Source organism: Sus scrofa, chromosome 13 (genome assembly GCF_054392235.1).
Source record: "Sus scrofa isolate SSC_HxYL_T2T_F1_AM1 chromosome 13, Sscrofa_HxYL_maternal_Yorkshire_Landrace_v2.0, whole genome shotgun sequence".
In the NCBI taxonomy this organism is placed as follows: Eukaryota; Metazoa; Chordata; class Mammalia; order Artiodactyla; family Suidae; genus Sus; species Sus scrofa.
The window spans coordinates 138,450,310-138,476,111 of NC_139395.1; the positions used below are offsets into that span (position 1 = coordinate 138,450,310).

Consider the following 25,802-nt stretch of genomic DNA (forward strand, 5'->3'; position numbering starts at 1 on the left):
AGGCAACCCCAATTCATAATAATACCAAAAATTAATTGGCCACCAGGGGAAGATTCAAGTGCACAATTTATTATTTTGAGAACTGCTAAATAAAGGGAAAGATTGATTGACTGGAGGAGTCTAAGCAACAGATATTTATTTTTCATAGTTTTGGAGGCTGGGAAGTCCAAGAGCAAGGTGCCAGCAGATTCAGTTCCTGATAAGAGCCCTTTTCCTGGCTTGCAGATTGCTTTCTTGTTGTGTCCTCACATTGGAGAAGGAGAGGGTATCTCTTTTAATAAGGACACTAATCTCATCGTGGCGTCCCACCCTTACTATTTCATTTAGGCTTAGTTACTTCCCAAAGGCTCTACCTCCAAATACTATTATACTAGGGGGCAGGGTTTCAACATATGAATTTTGGGGGATACAAACATTTAATCCATAACACCAAGGTCACAGTACTTTTTCATATTTTTATTTTTATTATTATTTTTTTGTCTTTTAAGAGCTGCACCCCTGGCATATGGAGGTGCCCAGGCTAGGGGTCAAATCAAAGCTATAGCCGCTGGCCTATACCACAGCCACAGCAATGTGGGATCTGAGCCGAGTCTGCGACCTACACCACAGCTCACAGCAACACCGGATCCTGAACCAACTGAGGGAGGCCCTGGATTGAACCTGCATCCTCATGGATGCTAGTCAGAGTCGTTTCCACTGAGCCACAATGGGAACTCCATCTTTCCTTCTAGAATTTTTAGTATGAGACTTAGATTTAGGTCTATGATGCATATGGAAGCTGATTTTCATATATGGCACAACATATGGATTGAAGTTCACGTTTTCACATGGAGATAGCCAGTTGTTACAGCACCATTTGTTAAAAAGACTATCCTTCTCCACTGATTTGCCTTTACACCTTTGTCAATTGTCCCTATGCATATGGATTTATTTCTGGTCTTTCAGTCTGTTTTATTCATCTGTCTATTTTCATGTAAACATCACACTGTCTTGATTACTATATCTTTAGAAAAGCCATGAAGTATGTAGTGTTAGCTCTCCAACATTGTTCTTTTTTAAAGCTGTTTTATAAAGAGTTTATCAATTTCTACCAGAAAGCCTTCTAGGATTTTGATTGTGTTGAGTCTGTACATCAATTTGAGGAAGAATTGACATCTTAAGAATATTAAGTGTTCTGACCCAAGACCACAGTACATCTCTTCATTTGTATAGTTCTTTTAAATTTCTGTCGGTAATGATTTATTTTCAGCAAGTAGTTCTTGTGTACCTATTGTCATAGTTATCTCTAAATATTTTTAAGATTTTGATTTCATTGTAAATAATTATATATATTTTCTGATTACTTATTGCTAATATGTACAAATAAAATTGATTTTTTTTTTTTTGTCTTTTGTCTTTTTAGGGCCGCACCCCTGGCATATGGAGCTTCCCAGGCTAGGGGTCGAATCAGAGCTGTAGCTGCCAGCCTATACCACTCCCACAGCAACTTGGGATCCAAGCTGCGTCTGTGACCTACACCACAGTTCAAGGCAATGCCAGATCCTTAACCCACTGAGCAAGGCCAGGGATCAAACACACATCCTCATGAATACTAATCAGGTTTTGTTAACCACTGAGCCACGACAGGAACTCCTACAATTGATTTTTACATTGATCTTTTTTCCTGTAACCTTGCTTAATTCATATTTTAGCTCTAGTAGCTCTTTTCTTAAAAATAAATTTTATTGGAGTGTAGGTGATTTACAATGTTGTGTTAGTTTCAAGTGTACAGCAAAGTGAATCAGCCATATATATATATATATACACACACACACACACACACATATATATATACATATATATATTCATTCTTTTTCAGATTCTTTTCCCATATAGGCTATCACAGAATATTGAATAGATTTTCCTGAGCTATACAGTAGGTCCTCATTACCAACCAACTTTTTATATAGTAGTGTATACATGTCAATCCCAACCTCCCAGTCCATCCCTCCCTTCAGCATTCCCCCTGTGGTAACCATAAATTTGGTTTCAAAATCTTTGAGTCTGTTTCTATCTTGTAAGTTCTTTTTATCCTTTTTATTAGATTCCACATTTTAGTGATCTCATATGATATTTGCCTTTCTCTAACTTACTTAGAAGGATAATCTCTAGGTCCATCCATGTTGCTGTATAGGGCATTATTTCATTCTCTTTTTATGGCCAAGTAATATTCCATTGTATATATGTACCACATCTTCCTTATCCTTTCCTCTGTTGATGGACATTTAGGTGCTTCCATGTCTTGGCTAAAATAAATAGTGCTGCAGTGAACATTGAGGTGCATGTATCCTTTCAAAGTATGGTTTTCTCTGGGTATATGCCCAGGAGTGGGATTGCTGGATTTAACTTTTTTTGTTTATTTGTTTTGTTTGTTTTTGCTTTTTTTGGGTTGCACGGGATATGGAAGTTGCCAGGCTAGAGGTTGAATCGGAGCTGCAGTGCCAGCCTTCTCCACAGCCTCAGCAACACCAGATCCAAGCCATGTCAGCAACCTACACCACAGCTCATGGCAATGCTGAATCCTTAACCCACTAAGTGAGGCCAGGGATCGAACCCACATCCTTATGGATACTAGTCAGTTTCGTTTCCTGCTGAGCCACAATAGGAACTCCCTGTTATTTAATTTTTTTAAGGTACCTCCACACTGCTCTCCATAGGGGTTGCACCACCCTGTATTCCTACCAGCATTGTAGGAGGCTTCCCTTTTCTCCATACCCCCTCCAGCATTTATTATTTGTAGACTTTTTGATGATGGCCATTTTGACTGGTGTGAGGTATATGTCACTGTAGTTTTCATTTGTATTTCTCTAATAATTAGTGATGTTGAGCATCTTTTCATGTGTTTTCTGGCCATCTGTCTGTGAGAAGAGGGTTTCTTTATAAAAGTATTCCACGTAATGAGTGAAAAAGGCATTGTGGTGTTTGAATATCACCAATTGAAAGTCCTACTGAATTAATGGATCCAGTTAATGATGTTCAAAAGCTGCAAGCATCACAAATGGAGACAGTCAAACATCTTGTGCTTCCTAGTGGACAATCACAATACCACCCATGAAGTTGTGCCAAAAATCTTTAATTTGAATGTGATCAGGCCTCTACAAAAGAAAAGAAAAAAATCAGAGGATAAGGAGTTCCCATTGTGGCTCAGCAGGTTACAAGCCCAACTAGTATCCATGAAGATGTGGGTTTGATGCCTGGCCTTGCTGAGTGGTTTAAAAATCTGGTGTTGCCATGAGCTGTGGTGTATGTAGGGCGCAGACACAGTTTGGATCCCACGTTGCTGTAGGTCAGTAGCTGTAGTTCCGATTGGACCCCTAGCCTGGAAACCTCCATGTGCTTGCGGGTGCGGCCCTAAAAGACAAAAAAAAAAAAAAAAAAAAAAAAAGACGAAAAAGAAGAAAGAAAGAAAAGAAAATCCAGGAGATAATGTAATTTCACTTGTAAATAATCCAGTATTCATTTCTAATTGATAAGAACCTTTTTCTAATTGATGTAAAACCATTAGGTTTTTGTTAGGTTTATTATTACCTAACAAAAATAAAAATAATTTAAATTTGCAGCAACATGGATAGAACTAGAGACCCTCATACTAGTTGAAATAAGTCAGAAAAGAAAGACAAATACCATATGGTATCACTTATATCTGGAATCTAATATATGGCACAAATGAACCTTTCCACAGAAAAGAAAATCTTGGACATGCAGAACAGACTTGCGGTTGCCAAGGGGGAGGGTAAGGGAGTGGGATGGACTGGGAATCTGGGGTTAATCGATGCAAACTATTGCCTTTGGAATGGATAAGCATTGGGATCCTGCTGTATAGCGCTGGGAACTATGGTCACTTGTGATGGAGCATGATAATGTGAGAAAAAAGAATGTATATATGTATGTGTAACTGGATCACCTTGCTATGCAGTAGAAAATTGACAGAACACTATAAACCAGCTATAATGGAAAAAAACTTTTTTAAATAATTTAAGGAAGGATTTCTTAAAATATAAGAAGCACACTTGGAACACTGGAATTTCATTTTTTTTTTTTTTTTGTAAAGGCAATTATCCAGTCCCAGGAAGGATCCTTCAGTTATATAAAAATTTTGATTTGTGAAATGTCATGGCTCCCTTCGTAATTTTGTCTTGTTCTTCCTATTGCTATATACAACTTTCAGAGCTCTTGTATTTGGAAAGCTGGAAGGGCCCAGACTTTGAAATAGTGTCTTGTTTTCACTGTTTTGTTTTTGTTTTTGTTTTTTAAACTAAAGCTATATAAAGCTTGTGGATTAAACAGAATAAATTTCTAAGTGTTTTTGTTTTTTAAACTAAAGCTATATAAAGCTTGTGGATTAAACAGAATAAATTTCTAAGTTAAAAAAAGATATAAGAAGCACAAATCACAAACAGCAAGTTTCGTATTAATATTAAAGATTTAAAAATTCTGCTTAACAAAGATCATTACAAGAAAGGGAAAAAACAAAGATGGAAAAAAGATAAATGTATGTAATAGACAAAGATTAAAGAACCACAACAAATCAGTAAGAAAAAGGCAAACAATCCAATAGGAAAATGGTCAAAGAATAACAGATAATGATATTTAAAGTGGCAACAAACATAAGAAAAAATGTTCCCTTCCCTGATAATCAGGAAAAGGCAAATAAGACCACAGTGAGATACCATTTCATATCTTTCATATAGACAAAATGTTATCTGGTAAAACCATATATTGGCAAAGATGTAGATAAATGAGTATTCTCAGGTGCTGCTAGTAGGAGTGTAAGTTGAATAATTGTTGAAGAAAATTTGGAAACATCTACCAAAGCTGAAAAAGAGTACATATCCCATGGCCTAGCAATTCCGCTTATGTGTGTAGAGCCCATTAAGAACCTTGTATATTTGCATAAGGAAACATGTACAAGAATATTTATTGCAACACTGTCTGCAATAGAAAAAAATGGGAACAACCTTAATGTCCAAGTAGGAAGATAGATAAATAAATTGTGCTTTATTCATATAATGGAACATTAAATCAAAGTTAAAATATGAATCAATTTCAAAAAACAGATTGAGTGAAGAACACAAAAAGCATGAAAAAATACGAAGTGTCACATCACTTATATTTGTAAAGTGTATGCATTGCTTATGAATACATATACACATAAAATAATAGGATGTAAATATGTGTGGGAATGATGGAGCCCAGTTTTAGGATACCAGTTACCTCTGTCAGAAAAGAAGTGAACACAGGGGCCTTCAAATGCATCTGTAATATTTTATTTTTTTAAAAGATCTAAAATTCAAACTTAAAAATCTGAAAAATTAAGAGCTAACCAGATACATGAATGCTTTATTATATTTTTTTCTATATTTTTCAATAAGCTTGAAATTTTGCTAAAAGGGAAAAATAATGAAATAGGGAGAAAGGAAAGTGGAAGCAGTAAGGATCTTTGAAGAAAGGGGATAGTAGCTAGGAAAGGAAGAAGGGCCAAATTCTTAATGGAGCCACACGTTTTGAAATGCTGACAGGTTAAAGGCCAAGCCATGCCTTTTCATTTTTTATTATCCCCCTCCAGCTTGACAAATAATACTTGGCAAATAAGTAAGCATTCTATGACTTTTGCTGAATGGATGAATGGAGTTAACAGCTAGAATTGCTTCCAAAGAAACAGTTGGCATCAATAAGATATATAGTTGAACATTCCTTTTTAACAAGGTGGCTCACAATTTCCTGAATAGATTACTCTGGGGACAATTGCTTCCCTCTCTAAAAAGCCATATCCTCTGACTAAATGGGGATTTCTGCCACGCTAGCTAGCACTGATTACAATTCAGCATCCTTTCTTGATTAAAACCCTAAGATAATTAGGTATCTGGGGTTTTTTAAAAAACAGCTTTATTGAAGTATAATTTACAACCAAAGAATTCAGCCATTGTGAGGGTATAATTCAATGTCTTTTAATAAATTTATAGAGTTGTACAACCATCACCACAGTCTAGTTTTAGAATACTTCCATTACACTAAAAAATAACCTCATGCCCATTTACAGTTAATCTCTCCTCCCACTCTTAGCCTCAGGCTACCACTGGTTTTCCATCTGTTTCTATAATTTTGCCTCTTTTGAACATTTCATATAAATGGAGTCATATACAGCATTTGTATCTGGCTTAGCATAATGTTTTTGAGGTTAATCCATATTGAAGCATATATTAGAATTACATTCTTTTTTTGCCAAATAGTATTTGATTGTATGGATATATATTATTTTGCTTATCCATTCAGCAAGCAATGAACGTTTAGGTGGTTTCCAGCTTTTGGCTATTATGGAAAATGCTGCTGTGATCATTTGCATACATGTTTTTTTGTGTGTGTGGATGTGTGCTTTCATTTCTGTTGGGTAGATTCATAGGACTGGAATGGCTGGGTTTAATGGCAAATTTATCTTTTTAAGACACTGTTCAACGATTTTCCAAAGTGTCTGTAATCACTTTACATTACTTATGGCAATGTATGAGGGTTCTAATTTTTCCACTTCCTCACTAACAGTTGTTATTGTCTCTCTCTTCATAATTATAGCCGTTCTAGTGGATGTGAAGTTGTATCTCATTGTGGTTTTAATTTTTATTTCCCTAATGACTAATGATGTTGAATGTATTTTCATGTGTTTATTAGCAATTTACTTGCTTTTTCTGAAATGTTTATTCATCTTTTGCCCATTTTTCTTTTTTAAACTTATTTAAACTTTTATTTATTTATTTTTGACTTTTATTTTTTCCATTTTACTTGATTTACAATGTTATGTCAGTTTCTGATGTACAGCAAAGTGACCCAGTCATACACATTTTAAATATATATACACACATTCTTTTTCTCACATTATCTTTCATCATGTTCCATCACAAGTGACCCTGTGCTATACAGCAGGATCTCATTGCTTATCCACTCCAAATGTGATATCTACTAACCCAAACTCCCAGTCCATCCCACTCCCTCCCCTTCACCTTTGGCAACCACAAGTCTGTTCTCTAAGTCCATGAGTTTGTTTCTTTTCTGTAAATAGGTTCATTTGTGCTGTATATTAGATCCCATATATAAGTGATAATCATATGGTATTTGTCTTTCTCCTTCTGACTTGCTTCACTTAGTATGAGAATCTCTAGTTCCATCCACATTACTGCAAATGGCATTATTTTGTTCTCTTTTATGGCTGAGTAGTATTCCATTGTGTATATATACCACTTCTTCTTAATCCATTCATCTGTCAATGGACATTTACATTGCTTCCATGTCTTGGCTATTGTGAACAATGTTGCAATGAACATAGGGATGTCTATATCTTTTTCAGTGAAGGTTTTGTCCAGATATGTGCCCAGGAGTGGGATTGCTGGGTCATATGGTAGTTCTTTTTTTCTTTTTTTGGTCCTTTTGTCTTTTCTAGGGCTGTACCTGCGGCATATGGAGTTTCCCAGGTTAGGGGTCTAATCTGAGCTGTAGCCACAGGCCTACGCCACAGCCACAGCAATGTCAGTTCCAAGCCTCATCTGTGACCTACATCACAGCTCATGGCAATGCCAGATCCTTAACCCACTGAGCGAGGCCAGGGATCGAACCTGCAACCTCATGGTTCCTAGTCGGATTCGTTAACCACTGAGTCATGACGGGAACTCCTGGTAGTTCTATATTTAGTTTTCTGAGGAACCTCCATACTGTTTTCCATAGTGGCAGTACCAATTTACATTCCCATTAACAGTGTGGGAGGGTTCCCTTTTCTCCACACCCTTTCCAGCATTTGTTACTCGTTGACTTATTAGTGATGAGCATTCTGACTGGTGTGAGGAGTTACCTCATTGCAGTTTTTGTTTGTTTGTTTGTTTTGTCTTTTTAGGGCTGCATCTGCAGTATATGGAGGTTCCAAGACTAGGGGTCAAATTGGAGCTACAGCTGCTGGCGTACACCATAGCCACAACAATGCAGGATCTGAGCAGTGTCTGCAACTACACCACAGCTCACTGCAATGCTGGATCCTTAATCCACTGAGCAAGGCCAGGGATCGAACTCACATCCCCATGGATCCTAGTTGGATTCATTAACTGCTGAGCCACGAAGGGAACTCCTACCTCACTGTAGCTTTGATTTGCTTTTCTCTAATAGTGATGTTGAGCATTTTTCATGTGCCTGTTGGCCATCTATATATCTTCTTTAGAAAAAAGTCTGTTCAAGTCTTCTGCCCATTTTTCTATTGGATTGTTGGCTTTTTTGCTGTTGAGTTGTATAAGTTGTTTGTATACTTTAGAGGTTAAGCCCTTGTCAGTTGCATCATTTGAAAGTATTTTCTCCCATTCCGTAGATTGTCTTTTTGTTTCAATAGATGCAGAAAAAGCATTTGACAAAATACAACATCCATTTATGATAAAAACTCATACGAAAGTGGGTATGGAGGGAACATACCTTAACATAAAGCCATTTACAACAAACACACAGCCAATATAATACTCAACAGAAAGAAACTGAAAGCTTTCCTTCTAAAATCTGGAACAAGACAAGGATGCCCACTCTCATCACTTTTATTTAACATAGTATTGGAAGTCCTAGCCACAGAAATCAGACAAACAAAAGAAATAAAAGGAATCCAAATTGGAAGAGAAGAGGTAAAATTGTCACTCTATGCAGATGACATAATACTATATATAGAAAACCCTAAGGACTGCAGCACAAAAACTACTCAAACTGATCAGTAGCAGGATACAAGATTAAATTCAGAAATTGTTTGCACTTCTGTATACTAACAATGAAATTTTAGAAAAAGAATATAAAAAATACAATCTCATTTTTCTTTGTTTGTTTGTTTTTGGCTGCACCTGCAGCATAGGGAAGTCCATGCTAGGGGTTGAATCAGAGCTGCAGCTGCCAGCCTGTGCCACAGCCACAGCAAAGCCAGATCCTTAACCTACTGAGCGAGGCCAGGGATCAAACCCTCATCCTCATGGATACTAGTTGGGTTCATAACCCACTGAGCCACAGTGGGAACTCCTTTTTGCCCATTTTTCATTGAATGCCTTTTATATTGAAATGGAAGAGCTCCCCATATATTCTGTCAAGTCATCTATCAGATATATGATTTGAAAAACTTTCTTCCATTCTATAGCTTATTTTAAAATTTTCTTAATTATATCATTTAATACTACAGAAGTCAACCTAAATTAGTAGAGGTATTTAAATTTTAATTGAAGCAAAATTTCACAGCATTAGATAAAAATTCATTATATTTCTCTGCTCTATTTTCATATACTAGAAATATATGCTGGTATGAACATCTTTTTACAATAGTAATAATTTTTATTGAGTTGGTTTGGAATCAAAGAGATTTATTCAGATAAAACAATAAAACTCTAATGGGGTAAATGAAAATAGGTATGAATATAGAAGAGATAAATATTGCCTAAGAAGAGACAATATAGTGAAGATGACACATTTTCAAAGTGAATATATAGAATCAGTTCAACAGTACTTTTTTTTTTTTTTTTTGGCCACACCTGCAGCATGCAGAATTTCCTAGGCCAGAGATCAGACCAGAGCCACAGCAGTGCCAATTTCAAATCCTTAACCACTAGGCCACCAGGGAACTCTTCAATGAGCATTTGAGTATCTATTATATATTAATCATTATATTTGACGCTGAAAGAAAATATGAACTAGACATCATCTATCTTAAGAAATTTACAAGTATTGACTTTCTCTTGTGACTTAGTGGGTTAAGAACCCAGTTAGTATCCATGAGGGTGCAGGTTCAATCCCTGGCCTTGCTCAGTGGATTAAGGATCTGGTGTTGCCATGAGCTGTGGTGTAGGTTGCAGTTGCAGCTCGGATCCCGTGTTTCCGTGGCTGTGGCATAGGCTGGCAGCTGTAGCTCTAATTCGGCCCCTAGCCTGGGAACTTCCATACGCTGCCAGTGCTGCCCTAAAAAATTATTTTTTAATATTAAAAAAAAGAAAAAGAGATACCATTTTTCCCCTTATAAATTGGCAAAGATTTTGAAAGTCCTTGGTGAGGATGAAGGGAAACAGACACTGGTGGACATGTAGTCGATAGTCTTTTGGGGAGGTCATTTGAGTTATATTTATTGGAAGCCTTAATGATTTATTTATCTTTTAGTTCTAGAATTCTAAGTCAAAAAATTATTCTAAGGAAATGTATGTGGACAAAGAATTAGCAATATCAATACTCAGTGTATCTTTGAGTTTACAAAATGTGTAGATCCCATGTTTTATTTTTTGAAGGGAAAAATATACACAGTGTATATAAATGCATGCAAAAATACACAGCAAACAACCAGAAGAAAATATACCAAAATTTTGACTGTGGGTGACTGTGAGTTGGTGGGATTAAGAATTATTATTTATTTTCTCCCTTTGCTCATCTAAATCTGTCTTTAATACCTACATACAACTTGGAGAAAAAATCTGATGCTATGGAGATAACTTTATCTTCTTCGTAGCTAAAACAAAAGTTCCTCTGTAGGAAGAGGTCTAACTCTATTGGAAGATGAGATAAATAGTCACTGACTTGTTTTCCTGAAACATGAGCTCAAGTGGACAAATTGGAGGAAATCTAGAAAACCAAGCATGCCTAGCCATTGGTATAGGGACTATGGAGGGAAGAGTTCTGTGAATAGCTGTTACTGCTACTACATCTCTGGGTCTGCAGGTAAGTATCCAGCGATAGGTTGGTCAGCAAGGGCAGCATTTGAAAGATGAACTGTTCATGGGGCAAAGAAGAGTGAGGACAGTTACTTTCCATAACCCCTGCATATGTCCACTGTCTTTAATCCCTGTGTCTCATTAGTGATAAGTGGCTGCTGATTCAATTCCATCTTCCAAATATTGTGCAGTTTCCTCTTTAAGTTTAATTCTAATGGGAACCATATAGGAGAGGGGATTCTAAGAGTCATAGTTCTGAGTTTAACTAAGTTGACAAGAGCATAATCTAACATGGATTCTTTATATAGCATGGGTTCTTACTATATAAAGACCTCCAGCAAATCGATAAAAAACTGAAATACAACACAGCTTAAAAATGGACAAGACACTGAAATATGCACAGGTTTTTTGTTGTTTTTGTTTGTTTGTCTTTTTAGGGCCAAACCCGTGGCATATGGAGATTCCCAAGCCAGGGGGTGAATTGGAGATGTATGCCACAGCCACAGCAATGCTGGATCCTTAACCCACTGAGCCAGGACAGGAATCAAATCCACGTTCTCATGGATACTACTCAAGTTCGTTAACCACTGAGCCATGACGGGAACTCCTAAGTAGGCTCAGCGGTTAATGAATCCGACTAGGAAACATGAGGTCGCGGGTTCGATCCCTGGCCTTGCTCAGTGCGTTAAGGATCCAGCATTGCCCGTCAGCTGTGGTGTAGGTCACAGAAGCAGCTCGGATCCCGCGTTGCTGTGGCTCTGGCGTAGGCTGGCAGCTACAGTTCCGATTAGACCCCTAGCCTGGGAATCTCCACATGCCACAGGTGTGGTCCTAGAAAAAAAAGGCAAAAAGACAAAATATATATATATATATATATATATATTCAAATCAGCATTAGGGAAATACAGATTAAAACCACAGTAGTCTACCACTATACACCCATTATGTATGTAGGGCACCTTAGGAGCAAGTACCCAAATATTGGTGAAAATATGGAGCAACTGGCACTCCTATACATTTCTAGTAGGAGTTTACATTGATTCAACTACTTTGGAAAACTGTTTTGCAAGATCTGCTAAAGCTAAACACATGTGTATCCTATAACCTAATAATTCTGCTCCTAGCTACGTACCCAAGCAAATAAACACAAATGTCCACCAAAAGATATATACATATTCAAGAATCTTCATAGCATTCTCCTTCATGGTGGCTTCAAACTGCTTAACAGTCCACATATTTATCAAAAGGTGAATGGGCAAATAAATTATAGTATATACACAAAATGGAATAACTACACAGTAATGAAAAAGTATGAACACGCAACAACATAGTTAAATATCACCAGTAAATTGGGCAAAAGAAGCCAGATCAAGAGTACAAAACAGCGGAGTTCCCATCATGGCACAGTGGAAACGAATCTGACTAGGAACCATGAGGTTGTGGGTTCGTTCCATGGCCTTGCTCAGTGGGTTAAGGATCCAGTGTTGCCATGAGCTTTGGTGGAGGTTGCAGATGCAGCTCAGATCTGGTGTTGCTGTGGCTCTGGTGTAGGCCAGCGACTGCAGCTCCGATTTGATTCCTAGCCTGGGAACCTCCATATGCTGCAGGTGCAGCCCTAAAAAGACCAAAAAAAAAAAAAAGTGCAAAATAGGAAAACTATAGAGATGACAGTTACAGTAGTAAAAACGTGTGTTGACTAAAAGGAATGAAGCAGACTTCTGGTGTGCTGTGAATGTTCTGTGTAGATCTGGGTAGGCGTCACATGAGTGTATTCATAGGCACAAATTTATTTAAGTACACATGCTAGAGATAAGTCTACTTTATGTACACTACTGTATGTAGTATTTTATGTCCCAATTTAAAAAAATTAAAAGCAATCTTTATCAATAAAACATTCTAGCCAGCAAATGCTGTTGGGACTGCTGTCCTAAACTAAGTTGGGGTGCAACAGTGGGAAGAAGATGGAACTGATAGAGTCTATCATGATTTTGTATTGTGTGAGGTTGGAGCAAGTAGAATGAGTGAACTTTCAGGTGCTAGCAAGTGCTGCAATTTTTTTTTAATAGGGTGTATTGTCAAATGTGTGTCCAGCGATGTCCCTATGTCTACAATCAGGGTTTGGACCACCTGAAGTATCTACATGTGTAATGCCATTACAGAACCCAACTTAAGGGTGGGCTTACCTGAGAAGACCATAGCCAGGTGTTCCCAGGGAATGGGTTACCCCTGCTTTGGGCACCTCCGGAGCAGTTACTAGGCCGCTTTGGTCACCTCAGGAGCAAGTACCAGGCCACTCTGGACTTTAACAGGTACTACTCCATCTAGATGTCTGCTGGTTGCACTTCTTGGTTGTCCTAGGAGGCCACATCTGAAGAAGGGTGGCCATAAAATTCCCAAGCAGGAGGATTCTTGCAGTAGGGTATCTTTTGCTGCCCAATACCCCAACTACATAGATTTTCTCTGAGGATGGCAGTACTAATAATTTGCTGACTGATTTATGGAGAGTACGGAAGCAAGCTTGTTTAAAAAAAGGGGGGGGGGCATTTAGGCTTTCCAGATGAAACCTCCAGGTTTATCCCATCTGCTCGAGGCAACAATATCCATTCTCCAAGCCAGACACAATACTGGGCTCCCTGATATTATCTTCTCACACCTATGAGGCTGCCTTGATAGTTGTTAGCAGGTGCTCTTGGGGCAAGCTGTCTTCAGCTAAACCTGAGAAGAAACACATGAGTGAGGTGTCCAGGCTGGGATACCTCAGGATAAACATCATTGTTGGACTATTGGTTTTCCTCAAGGAAACTTGTTTCGACTTCTGTAGGAAAATATCCTAGTGGAATTAAATTGACCTTTTTGGTTTGTTTTAGTTCCTAAAACACTCTCATGAATATGACTTAAATATTAGATAGATACCATTCCTTTCAGAAGTTGGTTATAGGTGGTCTGTGTTGTAAAGTGTTGGCAAAACCATAATCACTTGTAGGAAGCTTGGGCATACTCTATGACTTTATATCTTGCATTTTCCACTTAACATTATATTGTAAACATTTCCAAAATTCTTAAAAAAAAATCCTTTTGAATGGCTGCATAATGGCCCATCATGATTGTGCTAGAATTTAACTCATTCCTCTGTTACTGGATATTTCCATTGTTACCAATTTTTTGCTATAATGTAATAAACAAACACCTTCTGATTTGGTAAAGGCAAATCAGTTTAGGTGATTGATTCCTAAGACTAAAATGCTCACCTTAAAGGTGTGAGCATTTTAAATGTCTTGATATTGATTGCTTATCAAAAAATGATGTGCGGGGGCGGGGGACGAGAGTAGGGAAGTGAGTGGGTGGCAGAGGGAGGAAGAGGAGGACATAGGGCACACACAGAATGGAAATAGACTAATCCCAAGGAGCTGAGCAGTTTGTCGGGATTTGAAGATGTAGAACTTAATGTCTTTGAAGGAACTGATATGAAAGACATGAGGCTGGAAGCTGATACAGTTTTAAATGAGGTTCTCTTTGCTGTTAGCAACATGTACTTCTCAAAAACCCTGCGCTGTGCAGATGATGTGACCTATATCAGTGTGGAAATGAGAAAGGAGTAGATACTGCCTGGAGCTCAGTGAGGCAGGGCTCAGGGTGGTAGGTTATGTTTTTGACTAGGTAGATGACATCATCTACAGACTCCTACTACAAAACAGTCTATTCCTTGTTGGACATGCTGACCCCTGCCTAATGGCAAGCATTTAGAAATGAACTCCTTCAAAGCCTAGAAGCTTTGAATGGGGTAGACAGTTGTGACTAAGTTTTTTCCTGTTAAGGGGGCTGCTTCTGGTACAAAATAATGGCATAAAGCTTGAAGTTCTTGCATATGGTCGTAGTAGAAAATGCATTTTTTTTTTTTTTTGTCTTTTTAGGGCCGCACCTGTGGCATATGGAGGTTCCCAGGCTAGGGATTGAATTGGAGCAGTAGCTGCCTCCCTACGCTACAGCCACAGCAATGCGGGATCCGAGACACATCTGCGACTTACACCACAGCTCATGGCCCTGTGAGCGAGGCCAGGAATTGAACATGCATCCTCATGGATGCTAGTTAGATTCGTTTCCACTGAGCCATGATGGAAACTCCAGAAAATACATCTTTGATTTTGTGTCTTTATCATCTCTTACTTCAAATTTAGGGTTTGATTGAGAACATTATTGACTAATGAATTGTCTCTCTTAGTTTCTCATTCATTAAGGAAATTCCGAGGCCATTGCTGTGACACTGTCATTTTTTTTTTTTTGTGACACTGTCATTAACACATTCAGATTTCTTCCTATAGTATCTCTGTTCATTTCAAAAACCTAATCAGTATTTCATTCTTTTATTATAGGACTTTAATGCTCCCAGAACTCTCTCTTACATAGGAAGTTCTAGATTTGCACAGTAATATAAGAATTAAAATGACCTAACTTCAGACTTTGATTCAACTTGCTAAATCAGGGGTTTCCCTCTAGCTCAGACTGACTTTGTAGTAATTATTTTGTTACTAGCCTTATTGGAAACAAATCATCAACTAGTTTCTCCTATACAAATTTTGAAATTCACTGCTTCATCTAATCCATTTATACTATTAATACACACTGATAAAAATGAATTAATTATATATTACTTAGCTAGTATTACATGAAAAACAGGTACTGAAACAGTACTGTATTCCTTGTTTGCCATAGCCAGCCAACTAAGAGGACAAACCTTTAGCAAATGAATGTAATAGTTACTTATTTCCAAGATATTTAAGCACATAAGCAAATATATGAACAGGTTCCACTTTTTTTCTAACAAAAAGCATCTTGAATGTGTGTGACTTAAAAGAAAAAAAAGTTCTGATTTCCTAGAAAACAATGTTTTGGCCTATGTTGATTCTTATTATGAATGTTTATTTACATAATGTACAGTAAATATTCAGAAACGTTTACTTTCTATAAAGTAGTGCTTTGGTATTCCCACAACGCTTCTCCTTCCCCAACAGATGTACGGTATTCTGTCTCATTGCTAAATCTACAATTTCCTATGAGTGCATTATATAGGTTTGAAACGAAAGGATGAATGAAGCATTCAGAGACCTAATATTTGAAAAAGGGAGACTCCGTATTTTATATTTTTACTACAAGTACTAATATTTATAAAAATAAACTATAGGGAGTTCCCATTGTGGCACAGTGGTTAACGAATCCAACTAGGTACCATGAGGTTGCGGGTTCGATCCCTGGCCTTGCTCAGTGGGTTAACGATCCGGCGTTGCCATGAGCTGTGGTGTAGGTCGCAGATGCGGCTCAGATCCTGAGTTGTTGTGGCCTTGGAATAGGCTAGTGGTTACAGCTCCGATTTGACCCCTAGCCTGAAACCTCCCATATGCTGCAGGAGCGGCCCAAGAAATTGCAAAAAGACAAAAAAAAAAAAACAAAAAAAACAAAACCAAAAAACAAAACTATACCATGCTGCTGCATGTTTTCAACTACGTGTTGAATAATGATTGGGGTCATTTTTTTAACACTAGTCTAAAGCAGCAGTTCTAGAAATGTTGAACCAATATTCTGCACCTGGACACACCTTCGTAATTTGTTATTGAAGACCTTAAAAAAAATTATTATTAAATGATAGGTACTTTTAGGCTCTGAAGATCATGTAGACCAGAGTAAGTTAAAGCTTGGTTTGGGTCACTATTCATTGTCAAATTCATTGGAATGCCTAAATTATGTTTGATAATGTTCATCCTTAGCTTTATTATCAGATGCTTAACTATTTGAGCGATGAAGTCTAACTTCAGGTTGAACTGTCTCATGCTTAATCTCAGGCTAAATGTAAAGGATATTTGCAAAGTTTGAATAAAATTTTGTTTACTAATGAAAAAAGATATGCCAGTTTACCTTCTTGGACATATCTTAAATTGTGTCCTGGGCATTGGTGTCATTATCTGTGCTCCTATTGGAACAAAAGCCTTAGGCTGGAGTCTAGTGGGTACGACTGAGCCACTGACCTCTGCATTGTTCTTACTATCTCCTGCCCACAGGTCTGACCTTGTTTTGCACACCTCTAACTACTGGCTCAAGTTTGGGTCCAATCCAGTGAACCTCCTGTAACCATGGTACTGCTAGCATCAATCCTCATTGCTAAGACTCCTGATTCTACACCCCAACACCAACAGAGGACCCTTCTACTTGATGGACCTACAATTCCAGTTATCACACCCTCCTGGATATAGTGGTTTATACAGATGACTAATCATGCATAAGTCAGGCTCCTCCTCAGGTAAGTCCTTCCCTGCTTCAGCCCTGTTTATTTCAAGCTGATTTTTAAAAGCAAAGGTTGGGGTAGCAGACAGAGCTTGTTTCAAAGATCTACTTTTCTAAGTCCTGGATATATGTCCTTAATTCTCAGTTTCCTCATTTTTAAACATGGGTAAATAAGATATCGTAATCTTTATTAGGTTTTTTTTTTTTGCTGCTATAACAATATGTACAAGTCAACCATAGAAAAATGGTGTTTTCAGTATTTTTAAAATCATAACTTTGTCTTTAATAAGGCCATAAAGGCCAGCTAGAAAGTTAGATCCAAAAAAAAAAAAAAGCGTTCTTGCTGTGGTGTGGTGTAGTAGATTAAGAATCTGACTGCATGGAGTTCCCATCGTGGCTCAGTGGTTAATGAATCCAACTAGGAACCATGAGGTTGCGGGTTCGATCCCTGACCTTGCTAAGTAGGTTAAGGATCCGGCATTGCCATGAGCTGTGGTGTAGGTTGCAGACATGGCTCGGATCCCGAGTTGCTCTGGCTCTGGCGTAGGCCAGCGGCCGGCAGCTACAGCTCCAGTTCGACCCCTAGCCTGGGAACTTCCATATGTCATGGGTGGGGCCCTAAAAAGACAAAATAATAATAATAATACTAATACAATAAAATAAAAAATAAATAAAAATTGAAAAACAGGAGTTCCTGTTGTGACTCAGCAGTAACCAACCTGACTAATATCTATGAGGATGCAGGTTTAATCCCTGGCCTCACTCAGTGGATTAAGGATTCAGCATTGCTGTGAGCTGTGGTGTAGGTTGCAGACATGGCTGGGATCTGATGTTGCTGTGGCTCTAGTGTAGGTCGGCAACTGCAGCTCCGATTCGAACCCTAGCCTGGGAACTTCCATATGTAGCATGTGCAGTGCTAAAGAAAGCCAAAAAATAAAAATATAAAAATTGAAAAACAATATATCTTGTTAGGTATTTGACAGGTAAAAATTTTTTATAGTGCGAGCTTCATAGTAGAAAACAATAAAAATTTAAAGCTGCCTTTGCTCTATGTAAATCCTGTCTCTCTCCAAGGCCTGGGATAAACCCTGCCTTATCCATGGGATATTTTTAAACAACATCCTTTTTAGTCATGTCTTGTATTATTTTCTCATGTGTTTTGTACATTTACATTTTGTGTCTAACCACTTGTATTTATCCCTCAAAGCCTATGGCCAGACCCAAAGTAGGTAGTAACGGTAGACAGCATAGTGCACAAACAGGCGCTTAGTGCTCATGTGTATAATACTAATATGTTGGTAGGAAAGTAGTAGAAACTTTGGGAAGAATTGACATTCTAAGTGTATTTAGCCTTCCAGTCCATGAACATAGTATGTTTCTGTTTATTTAGGTTTCCTTTGATTTTTCATTAGCATTTTATAATAATTAATTTAATATTAATTAATTAATAATTAGCATTTTGTAATATTAATTTTTCTTTAATCCCATTGTAGTCAGAAAACATCTTCTGTATGATTTCACTTCTTTATGGTAGCTGGTGGTGTTTGTAAATTATGTATTCTTGCCAATTTCTGTCTACTTGTTCTATTAGTTCCTGAGGGAAGAATGCTGCAGGCTCAAACTCTAATTGTGGATTTGCTCACATCTCCTTTCAATTCTGTCATTTTAGCTTCTTTTATTTTGGAGCTCTGTTCATGTACGTACACCTTTAGGATTGTTTTGTCTTCTAGTGAATTGACTGTTATCATTATGTAAAATCCCTCCTTATTCCTAGTTTAGTTTCTTTGCTTTGAAGTCTATTTTGTTTGATGTTAATAAAGGTACTCCAGCTTTTTTAAAATTATGTTTTCATCATACACATTTCTTCATCCTTTTACTTTTTACCCACCCACATCATTTTACTTAAAGTAACTTTCTTGTAGAGAGCATACAGTTGAGTCTTGTTATTTTATTCAGTATGGCAATTCTATCAGCTCCGATTTGACTCCTAACCTGTGAACTTCCATATGCAGCAGGTGCAGCCCTAAAGAAAAAAAAAAAGCAAAGATTTATAATTTGTGTTTGGTTTTCAGTGGGTTGATTATAATATGTCTGGGCATGTGTTCCTTGGAGTTTTTACCCTTTGGAGTTGATAGAGTTTCTTGAATCTGTGTATTTATGCTTTTCACCAAATTTGGGAAGTTTTCAGTCATTATTTCCTCAAATTACTTCTTCAACATACTCCTCTCCTTCAAGGTCCCAGTGACAAAAATGTCAGATTCCCTGCAGCTCTATTAATTTCCACACACCCCCTCAATATTTTATTTCTCCGTTGTTCAGATTGCTCAATTTCTATTAATCAGTCTTCAAGTTCATTGAAGTTCATTTTGCAGTTGAACTCATCTAATGAATTTTTATTTTTTATTTATTTATTTATTTATTTTTTTGTCTTTTGGTCTGTTGTTGTTGTTGCTATTTCTTGGGCCGCTCCCGCGGCATATGGAGGTTCCCAGGCTAGGGGTCGAATCGGAGCTGTAGCCACCGGCCTACGCCAGAGCCACAGCAACGCAGGATCCGAGCCGCGTCTGCAACCTACACCACAGCTCACGGCAACGCCGGATTGTTAACCCACTGAGCAAGGGCAGGGACGGAACCCGCAACCTCATGGTTCCTAGTTGGATTCGTTAACCACTGCGCCATGACGGGAACTCCATCTAATGAATTTTTAAATTTTGGTTATCATATTTTTCAGTTATAAAATTTTTATTGGGTTCATTTTTATAACTTCTGTTTCTCTATTGAGACTTTCCATTTTTTTGAATAACATTCATCCTACTTCTTGGAATATGATTACAACAGTTCCTTAAAAGCATTTGTCTAGGAGTTCTCATTGTGACTAAGAAGGTTAAGGACCAGATGTTGTCTTTTTTTATTTTAAATTTATTTTTTTATTATTATTCAATGAATTTATCACATCTGTAGTTGTATAATGATCATCACAATCTGATTTCACAGGATTTCTATCCCACAACCCAAGCACATCCCCCCACCCCCAAACTGTCTCCTCCAGAAACCAAAAGTTTTTCAATGTCTGTGAGTCAGCATCTGTTCTGCAAAGAAATTCAATCTGTCCTTTTGTCAGATTCCATGTGTCAGTGAAAGCATTCGATGTTGGTGTTTCATTGTATGGCTGACTTCACTCCTATGTTGTCTTTTTGGGGATGCAAGTTCCAATCCTTGACCTTGTTCAGTGGGTTAAGAATCTGGCGTTGCCACAAACTGCAGTGTAGGTCACATATGTGGCTTGGATCTGGTGTGGCTGTGGCTGTGGCACAGGCCTCAGCTGCAGCTCTAATTTGACCCCTATGCCACAGGTGCAGCCATTAAAAAAAAAAAAAAGCATGTCTATCAACTATACTTCAACTTAAAAAAAAAATCATTTGTCTGATACCTGTAATGTCTGGGTCATCTCAGAGTTGCTTCCATTGGTTGTATTTTCTCAGATGAACTGTTCAGATTTTTCTTTTTTTATTTTCTGTGATGAATAATCTTGGATAGTATCCTAGGCATTTTGAATATTATATTTTGAGACTCTATGTCTTGTTTAAATCCTATGGGAAAAATATTTATTTATTTATTTATTTATTTTCCCCTTTTTTTGGCCACACCTGTGGCATATGGAAATTCCTGGGCCAGGGATTGAATCTGAGCCACAGCTATGACCTATGCTACAGCTATGGCAATGCCAGATCCTTAATCCAATGTGCCAGTCCAGGGATCAAACCCATGTTGCCTCAGAGATAATGCCAGATCCTTAACCCACTGCATCACAGTGGGAACTTCATATATTGTTTTATTTTTTAGTAGAAAACCAACCTGGTTATTTCAAGCTACAAATGAGAACCTACCTTTTGTTGTTCAATATAAGTTTATATTTCAAACTTTGCAGTGCTGTTTGTAACAGTCGCTTACATGCACCAGGGACCAGTCTTTCTCCTAAGCAGTGGTCTCCCTCATGGTTCACTTCTCAAAGCATTACTCTTATATATTTTTTTATTGAATTATAGTTGATTTACAATGTGGTTTTAGTTTCTAGTGTACAACAAAGTGATTTAGTTTTGTGTATATAAACATATATACAGGGAGTTTCTATTGTGGCACAGAGGAAACAAATCTGACTAGTATCCATGAGGACATGGTGTCAATCCCTGGCCTTGCTCAGCAGGTTAAGGACTCAGCATTGCCATGAGCTGTGGTATAGGCAGGCAGCTACAGCTCCAATTCTACCCCTCTCTGGAAACTTCCATATGCCACTGGTACAGCCCTAAAAAGCAAAACAAAAAACAAACAAAAAAACAATACATATATTCTTTTTCATGTTCTTTTCCATTGTGGTTTATTACAGGGTATTAAATATAGTTCCCTGTGCTATACAGTAGTACCTTATTGTTTATCTATTATATACATAGTAGTTTGTACATGCTAATCCCAAACTCCTAATTTATCTCTCCCCCACTGTCTTTCCCCTTTGGTAACCATAAGTCTGTTTTCTAAGTCTATGAATCTGTTTATGTTTTTCTGTGGTTTTTGTTTTTGTTTTTAGAAGAATCAATCTTTTTTCATTTTTAAAGTTTCATTGAAGTACAGTTGATTTACAATGTTGTGATGATTTTTTTCTGTACAATGAAGTGATTCAGGTGTACATGTGCACACATCCATTCTTTTTGAGATTTTTCCCACATAGACCATCATGAAATACTGGGTAGGGGTCCTTGTGCTATATAGCAGGTCCCCGTTGGCCAGTCATTCCATATATCACAGTGCGCATTTGCCAATCCCAAACCCCTAGTCCATCCCCCCCTGCCACACCCACCTGTCCTTTTTAGTAACCGTAAGTTTGTTTTCAACGTCTATGAGTCTGTTTCTGTTCTGCAAATAAGTTCATTTGTATACTTTTTTAGATTCTGCATGTAAGTGATATCATATGATGTTTGTCTTTCCCTGTCTAACTTCTCTTAGTGCGATAATCTCTAGGTCCATGCGTGTTGCTGCAAATGGCATTGTTTCATTCTTTTTACGGCCGAGCAATATTCCATTGTGTGTGTGTGTGTGTTTACACACTCATATACTCACACATTTATCCATTCATCTGTTGATGGACATTTAGGTTGCTTCCATGTCTTGGCTACTGTAAATAGTGCTTCAGTGAATGTAGGGGCGCGCGTATGTTTTTAAATTAGTGTTTTCTCTAAATACATGCCCAGGAGTAGGATTGCTGTATCATATGGCAACTCTCTTTTTAGTTTTTTGAGGACCCTCCATACTGTTTTCCCCAGTGACTGTACCAATTCACATTCCCACCAAGAGTGTAGGAGGGTTCATTTTTCTCCACACCCTCTCCAGCATTTATTGTTTGTAGACTTTTTAATGATGGCTGTTCTGACCAGTATGAGATGATAACTCATGGTAGTTTTGATTTGTATTTCTCTAATAATTAGTATTGTTCCCATTGTGGCTCAGCGGTTAATGAACCTGACTAGCATCCATGAGGATGTGGGTCGATCCCTGGCCTTGCTCAGTATGTTGAGGATCTGGCTTTGCTGTAAGCTGTGGTGTAGGTCGCAGATGAGGCTCAGGTCCCACATTGCTATGGCTCTGGCATAGGCTGACAGCTACAGCTCCAACTGGACCCCTAGCCTGGGAACTTCCATATGCCTCAGGTATGGGCCCCCAAAAAGACAAAAAAGACCAAAAAATAAAAAATAATAAAAACCGAGAGAGAAAGCTATAGCTCTTGGGTATCCATTGATCCACAGCTTGATTATAAGAGAACTTTTGTTGAGCTCCCTCCTCTCTGCAATCTCTCTCTATTCTCAAACTCTCAGACACCCCTCTTTCTGGTACCCTGGCTATGTTCTCCTTGTTCTGCCATGCACTTCCCATAAGAGGGTTTGCTTCTGGGGCTAAGGAATGGAAGGATATATATATAGAAAAAGCAAAAGGAATTCCTGCACACTTTCTCCCTTCAGACCATGGTTCTTCCAATCAGAGAGAGGTATTCCTATCTCAGATTTTATACGTCCACCTGACTCCAACTACCTTCACTACCACCACCGCAGGACTGTAGTTCAGGACTGCGGTTTGCCTGAGGGCTTGGGCAGGAGAGAAAGTAAAGAACAAGAGTATTTTTTCTACTTCCTCTGACCTATAGAAACCATGAAAGAGAGGGGTTCTCTTGGAGCTCTTTGTCTACACTTGGCACACAGAGCTGAGATTTGGGCTGCCTTTGAATCCAAGCTGGTAGATACAGGGGGAGAAAGGCCGGGAAACATATTGCTTGATTCATAGTACTTTGCTATCATTTGCTTTTCAGAGCCCTCAGACGGTTACTCCATGCATTCTCTGTGGGGTTTTAGTTGCATTCATTGGGAAGAATGTGCTTACTGTATTTTAACAAGAACCTAAAGTTTTATGGTTTATTCTGGAAGCTTTGTAACTTTATCTTTTACATTTATCTATGATTCATCTTGAATTAGTTTTTGTATTGAATAAGACAAAACTCAGTGGTTACGTTATAGGTAATCAACTGTGCCAGCACCATTAGTTGAAAAGACTTTGTTTCCCCATTAAATTTCTTTGATGCTTTATAAGGATGGGTCTATTTCTGGTCTATGTTCTTTCCTACTGACTTTTTTTTTTTTTTTAAGTGGCACATAATCAATGATTACTGTAGTTTCATAGTATATCTTGAAATCAGGAAGTATCAATCATCCAACTCTGATCTTCTTTATCAAGATTATGTTGGCTATTCTAGGTCCTTTATATTTCCATATAAATTTTATTTTATTTATTTTTAATTTTTTTTAATTTTTGTCTTTTTGCCTTTTCTGGGGCCGCTCCCATGGCATGTGGAGGTTCCCAGGCTAGGGGTCTAATTGGAGCTGTACCACAGCTCTGGCCTATGCCAGAACCACAGTAACGTGGGATCCGAGTCACGTCTGCGACCTACACCATAGCTCACGGCAGCGCCAGATCCTTAACCCACTGAGCCACGATGGGAACTCCTCCATATAAATTTTAGAATCAAGTTTTCATTTTCTACCAAAAAAGCCACTTTCTTATGAAGATATGACATCTTAACAACTGTTATTCTTCCAATCCACAAACTTGGTATATCTTCACATTTTTTTTAAGGCTCATTGACTTCTCTCAGCAGAATTTTTTAGATATTAGTGTAAAGGTCTTGCACATATTTTTTTGTTTTTGTCTTTCTGGCTTATGGAGGTTCCCAGGCTAGGGGTGGAATCAGAGCTGTAGTCACTGGCCTAAGGCACAGCCATAGCAATGCCAGATCTGAGACGCATCTGAGACCTACACCACAGCCCATGGCAGCGCCAGAACCTTAACCCACTGAGTGAGGCCAGGGATCAAACCCGTGTCCTCATGGATGCCAGTCAGGTTTGCTAACCACTGAGCCACAATGGGAACTCCTTGCTGAGAATTTTTATCATGAATGGATATTGAATTTTGTCAAATATCTCTTCTGCATCTACTGAAATTATCATTAAGTTTTTCTCTTTTTTCCTCCTGTTAATGAGGTACATAACATTAAAAAAAATTTTTTTTGGAGTTCCTGTCATGGCTCAGTGGTTAACGAATCCCACTAGGAACCATGAGGTTGTGGGTTCGATCCCTGGCCTTGTTCAGTGAGTTAAGGATCTGGCATTGCCATGAGCTGTGGTGTAGGTTGCAGACGGGGCTCGGATCCTGCATTGTTGTGGCTGTGGTGTAGGTCGGTGGCTACAGCTCCAATTAGACCCCTAGCCTGGGAACCTCCATATGCCGAGAGCGCAGCCCTAGAAAAGATGAAAAGACAAAAAATAAATAAAATAAATAAAATAAAATAAAATTTTTTTTTGGCTATGCCTGCACCATGCAGAAATTCCCAGGCCAGGCAGTGATCCAAGCCATAGCAGTGGCAATGCTAGATCCTTAACAATGCTAGGCCACCAAGGAACTACCATCAGTTGATTTTTCTTAATGTTGATCCAAACATGCATGCCTCTGAAAATTTCGTTTAATTCTGATCCAACATACTTTTTATATATTGGTGAATCAATTTGTTATTATTGTGTTATAGAGCTGGCACTTATGTTCATAAGAAGTATTTACTCTGCAGTTTCTTTTCTTGTAATGTCTTTTTTGTGGTTTGATATCAAGGTAATGTTGTTATCATAATATGATTTGAAAAGTGTTCCCTTCTCTATTTTCTGAAAAACATTTATATAAAATTGGTACAATGATGTCTTCCCAAGATGTTTGACAGAATTCACTAGTAATGCTAACACTGGTCTGGAGAGTAGGTTATTTTAAATATAGTGTATTTTAAAGAGATAGTCATCTAGGCAGTCAAATTTCTTGGCATAAGATTGTTGAAAACATTCTTTCATTAAACTTGACGTCTGTGGGCTCTGTAGTGATGTTTCCTCACTCATTCTGACATTAATAATATGTATTCTCTTTTTTTTCCTCTTTGTCAGTAAAGCTAGGACTTAGCAATTTTTATTAATCTGTATAAATACCAAACTTTTCATTTATTCTTTCTGTTATCTAATTTTTGTTTCATTTGTTTTAGCACTTTATTATTTTTTTCTCATACTTATTTGGGGTTTAGTTAGATCATTTTTTTTTTCTAATTTTTTACCATGTAAGCTTAAATTATTGATTTTTTTTTTTTTTTTCTTTTAAAGGCCACACCTGCAGCATGTGGAAGTTCCTGCCCTGGGGTTGAATCAGAGCTGCATCTGCTGGCCTACACCCAGC

General features: G+C 37.9%; 1 protein-coding gene and 1 pseudogene across 1 annotated transcript in view; both read left to right on the plus strand.

Moving 5' to 3' along the window:
- The window catches only part of LOC146397647 (uncharacterized), an 89,138-nt gene that overhangs the window by 50,886 nt on the left and 12,450 nt on the right, over window positions 1-25,802 (plus strand). Inside the window, exon 2 of the mRNA XM_084990634.1 lies at window positions 16,778-17,016. Coding sequence (XP_084846760.1) covers window positions 16,778-16,847 — 70 coding nt within the window. The 3' untranslated portion in view covers window positions 16,848-17,016. The remainder of the gene's footprint in view (window positions 1-16,777; window positions 17,017-25,802) is intronic.
- LOC110256342 (GSK3B-interacting protein pseudogene) lies at window positions 12,821-14,526 on the plus strand (annotated as a pseudogene).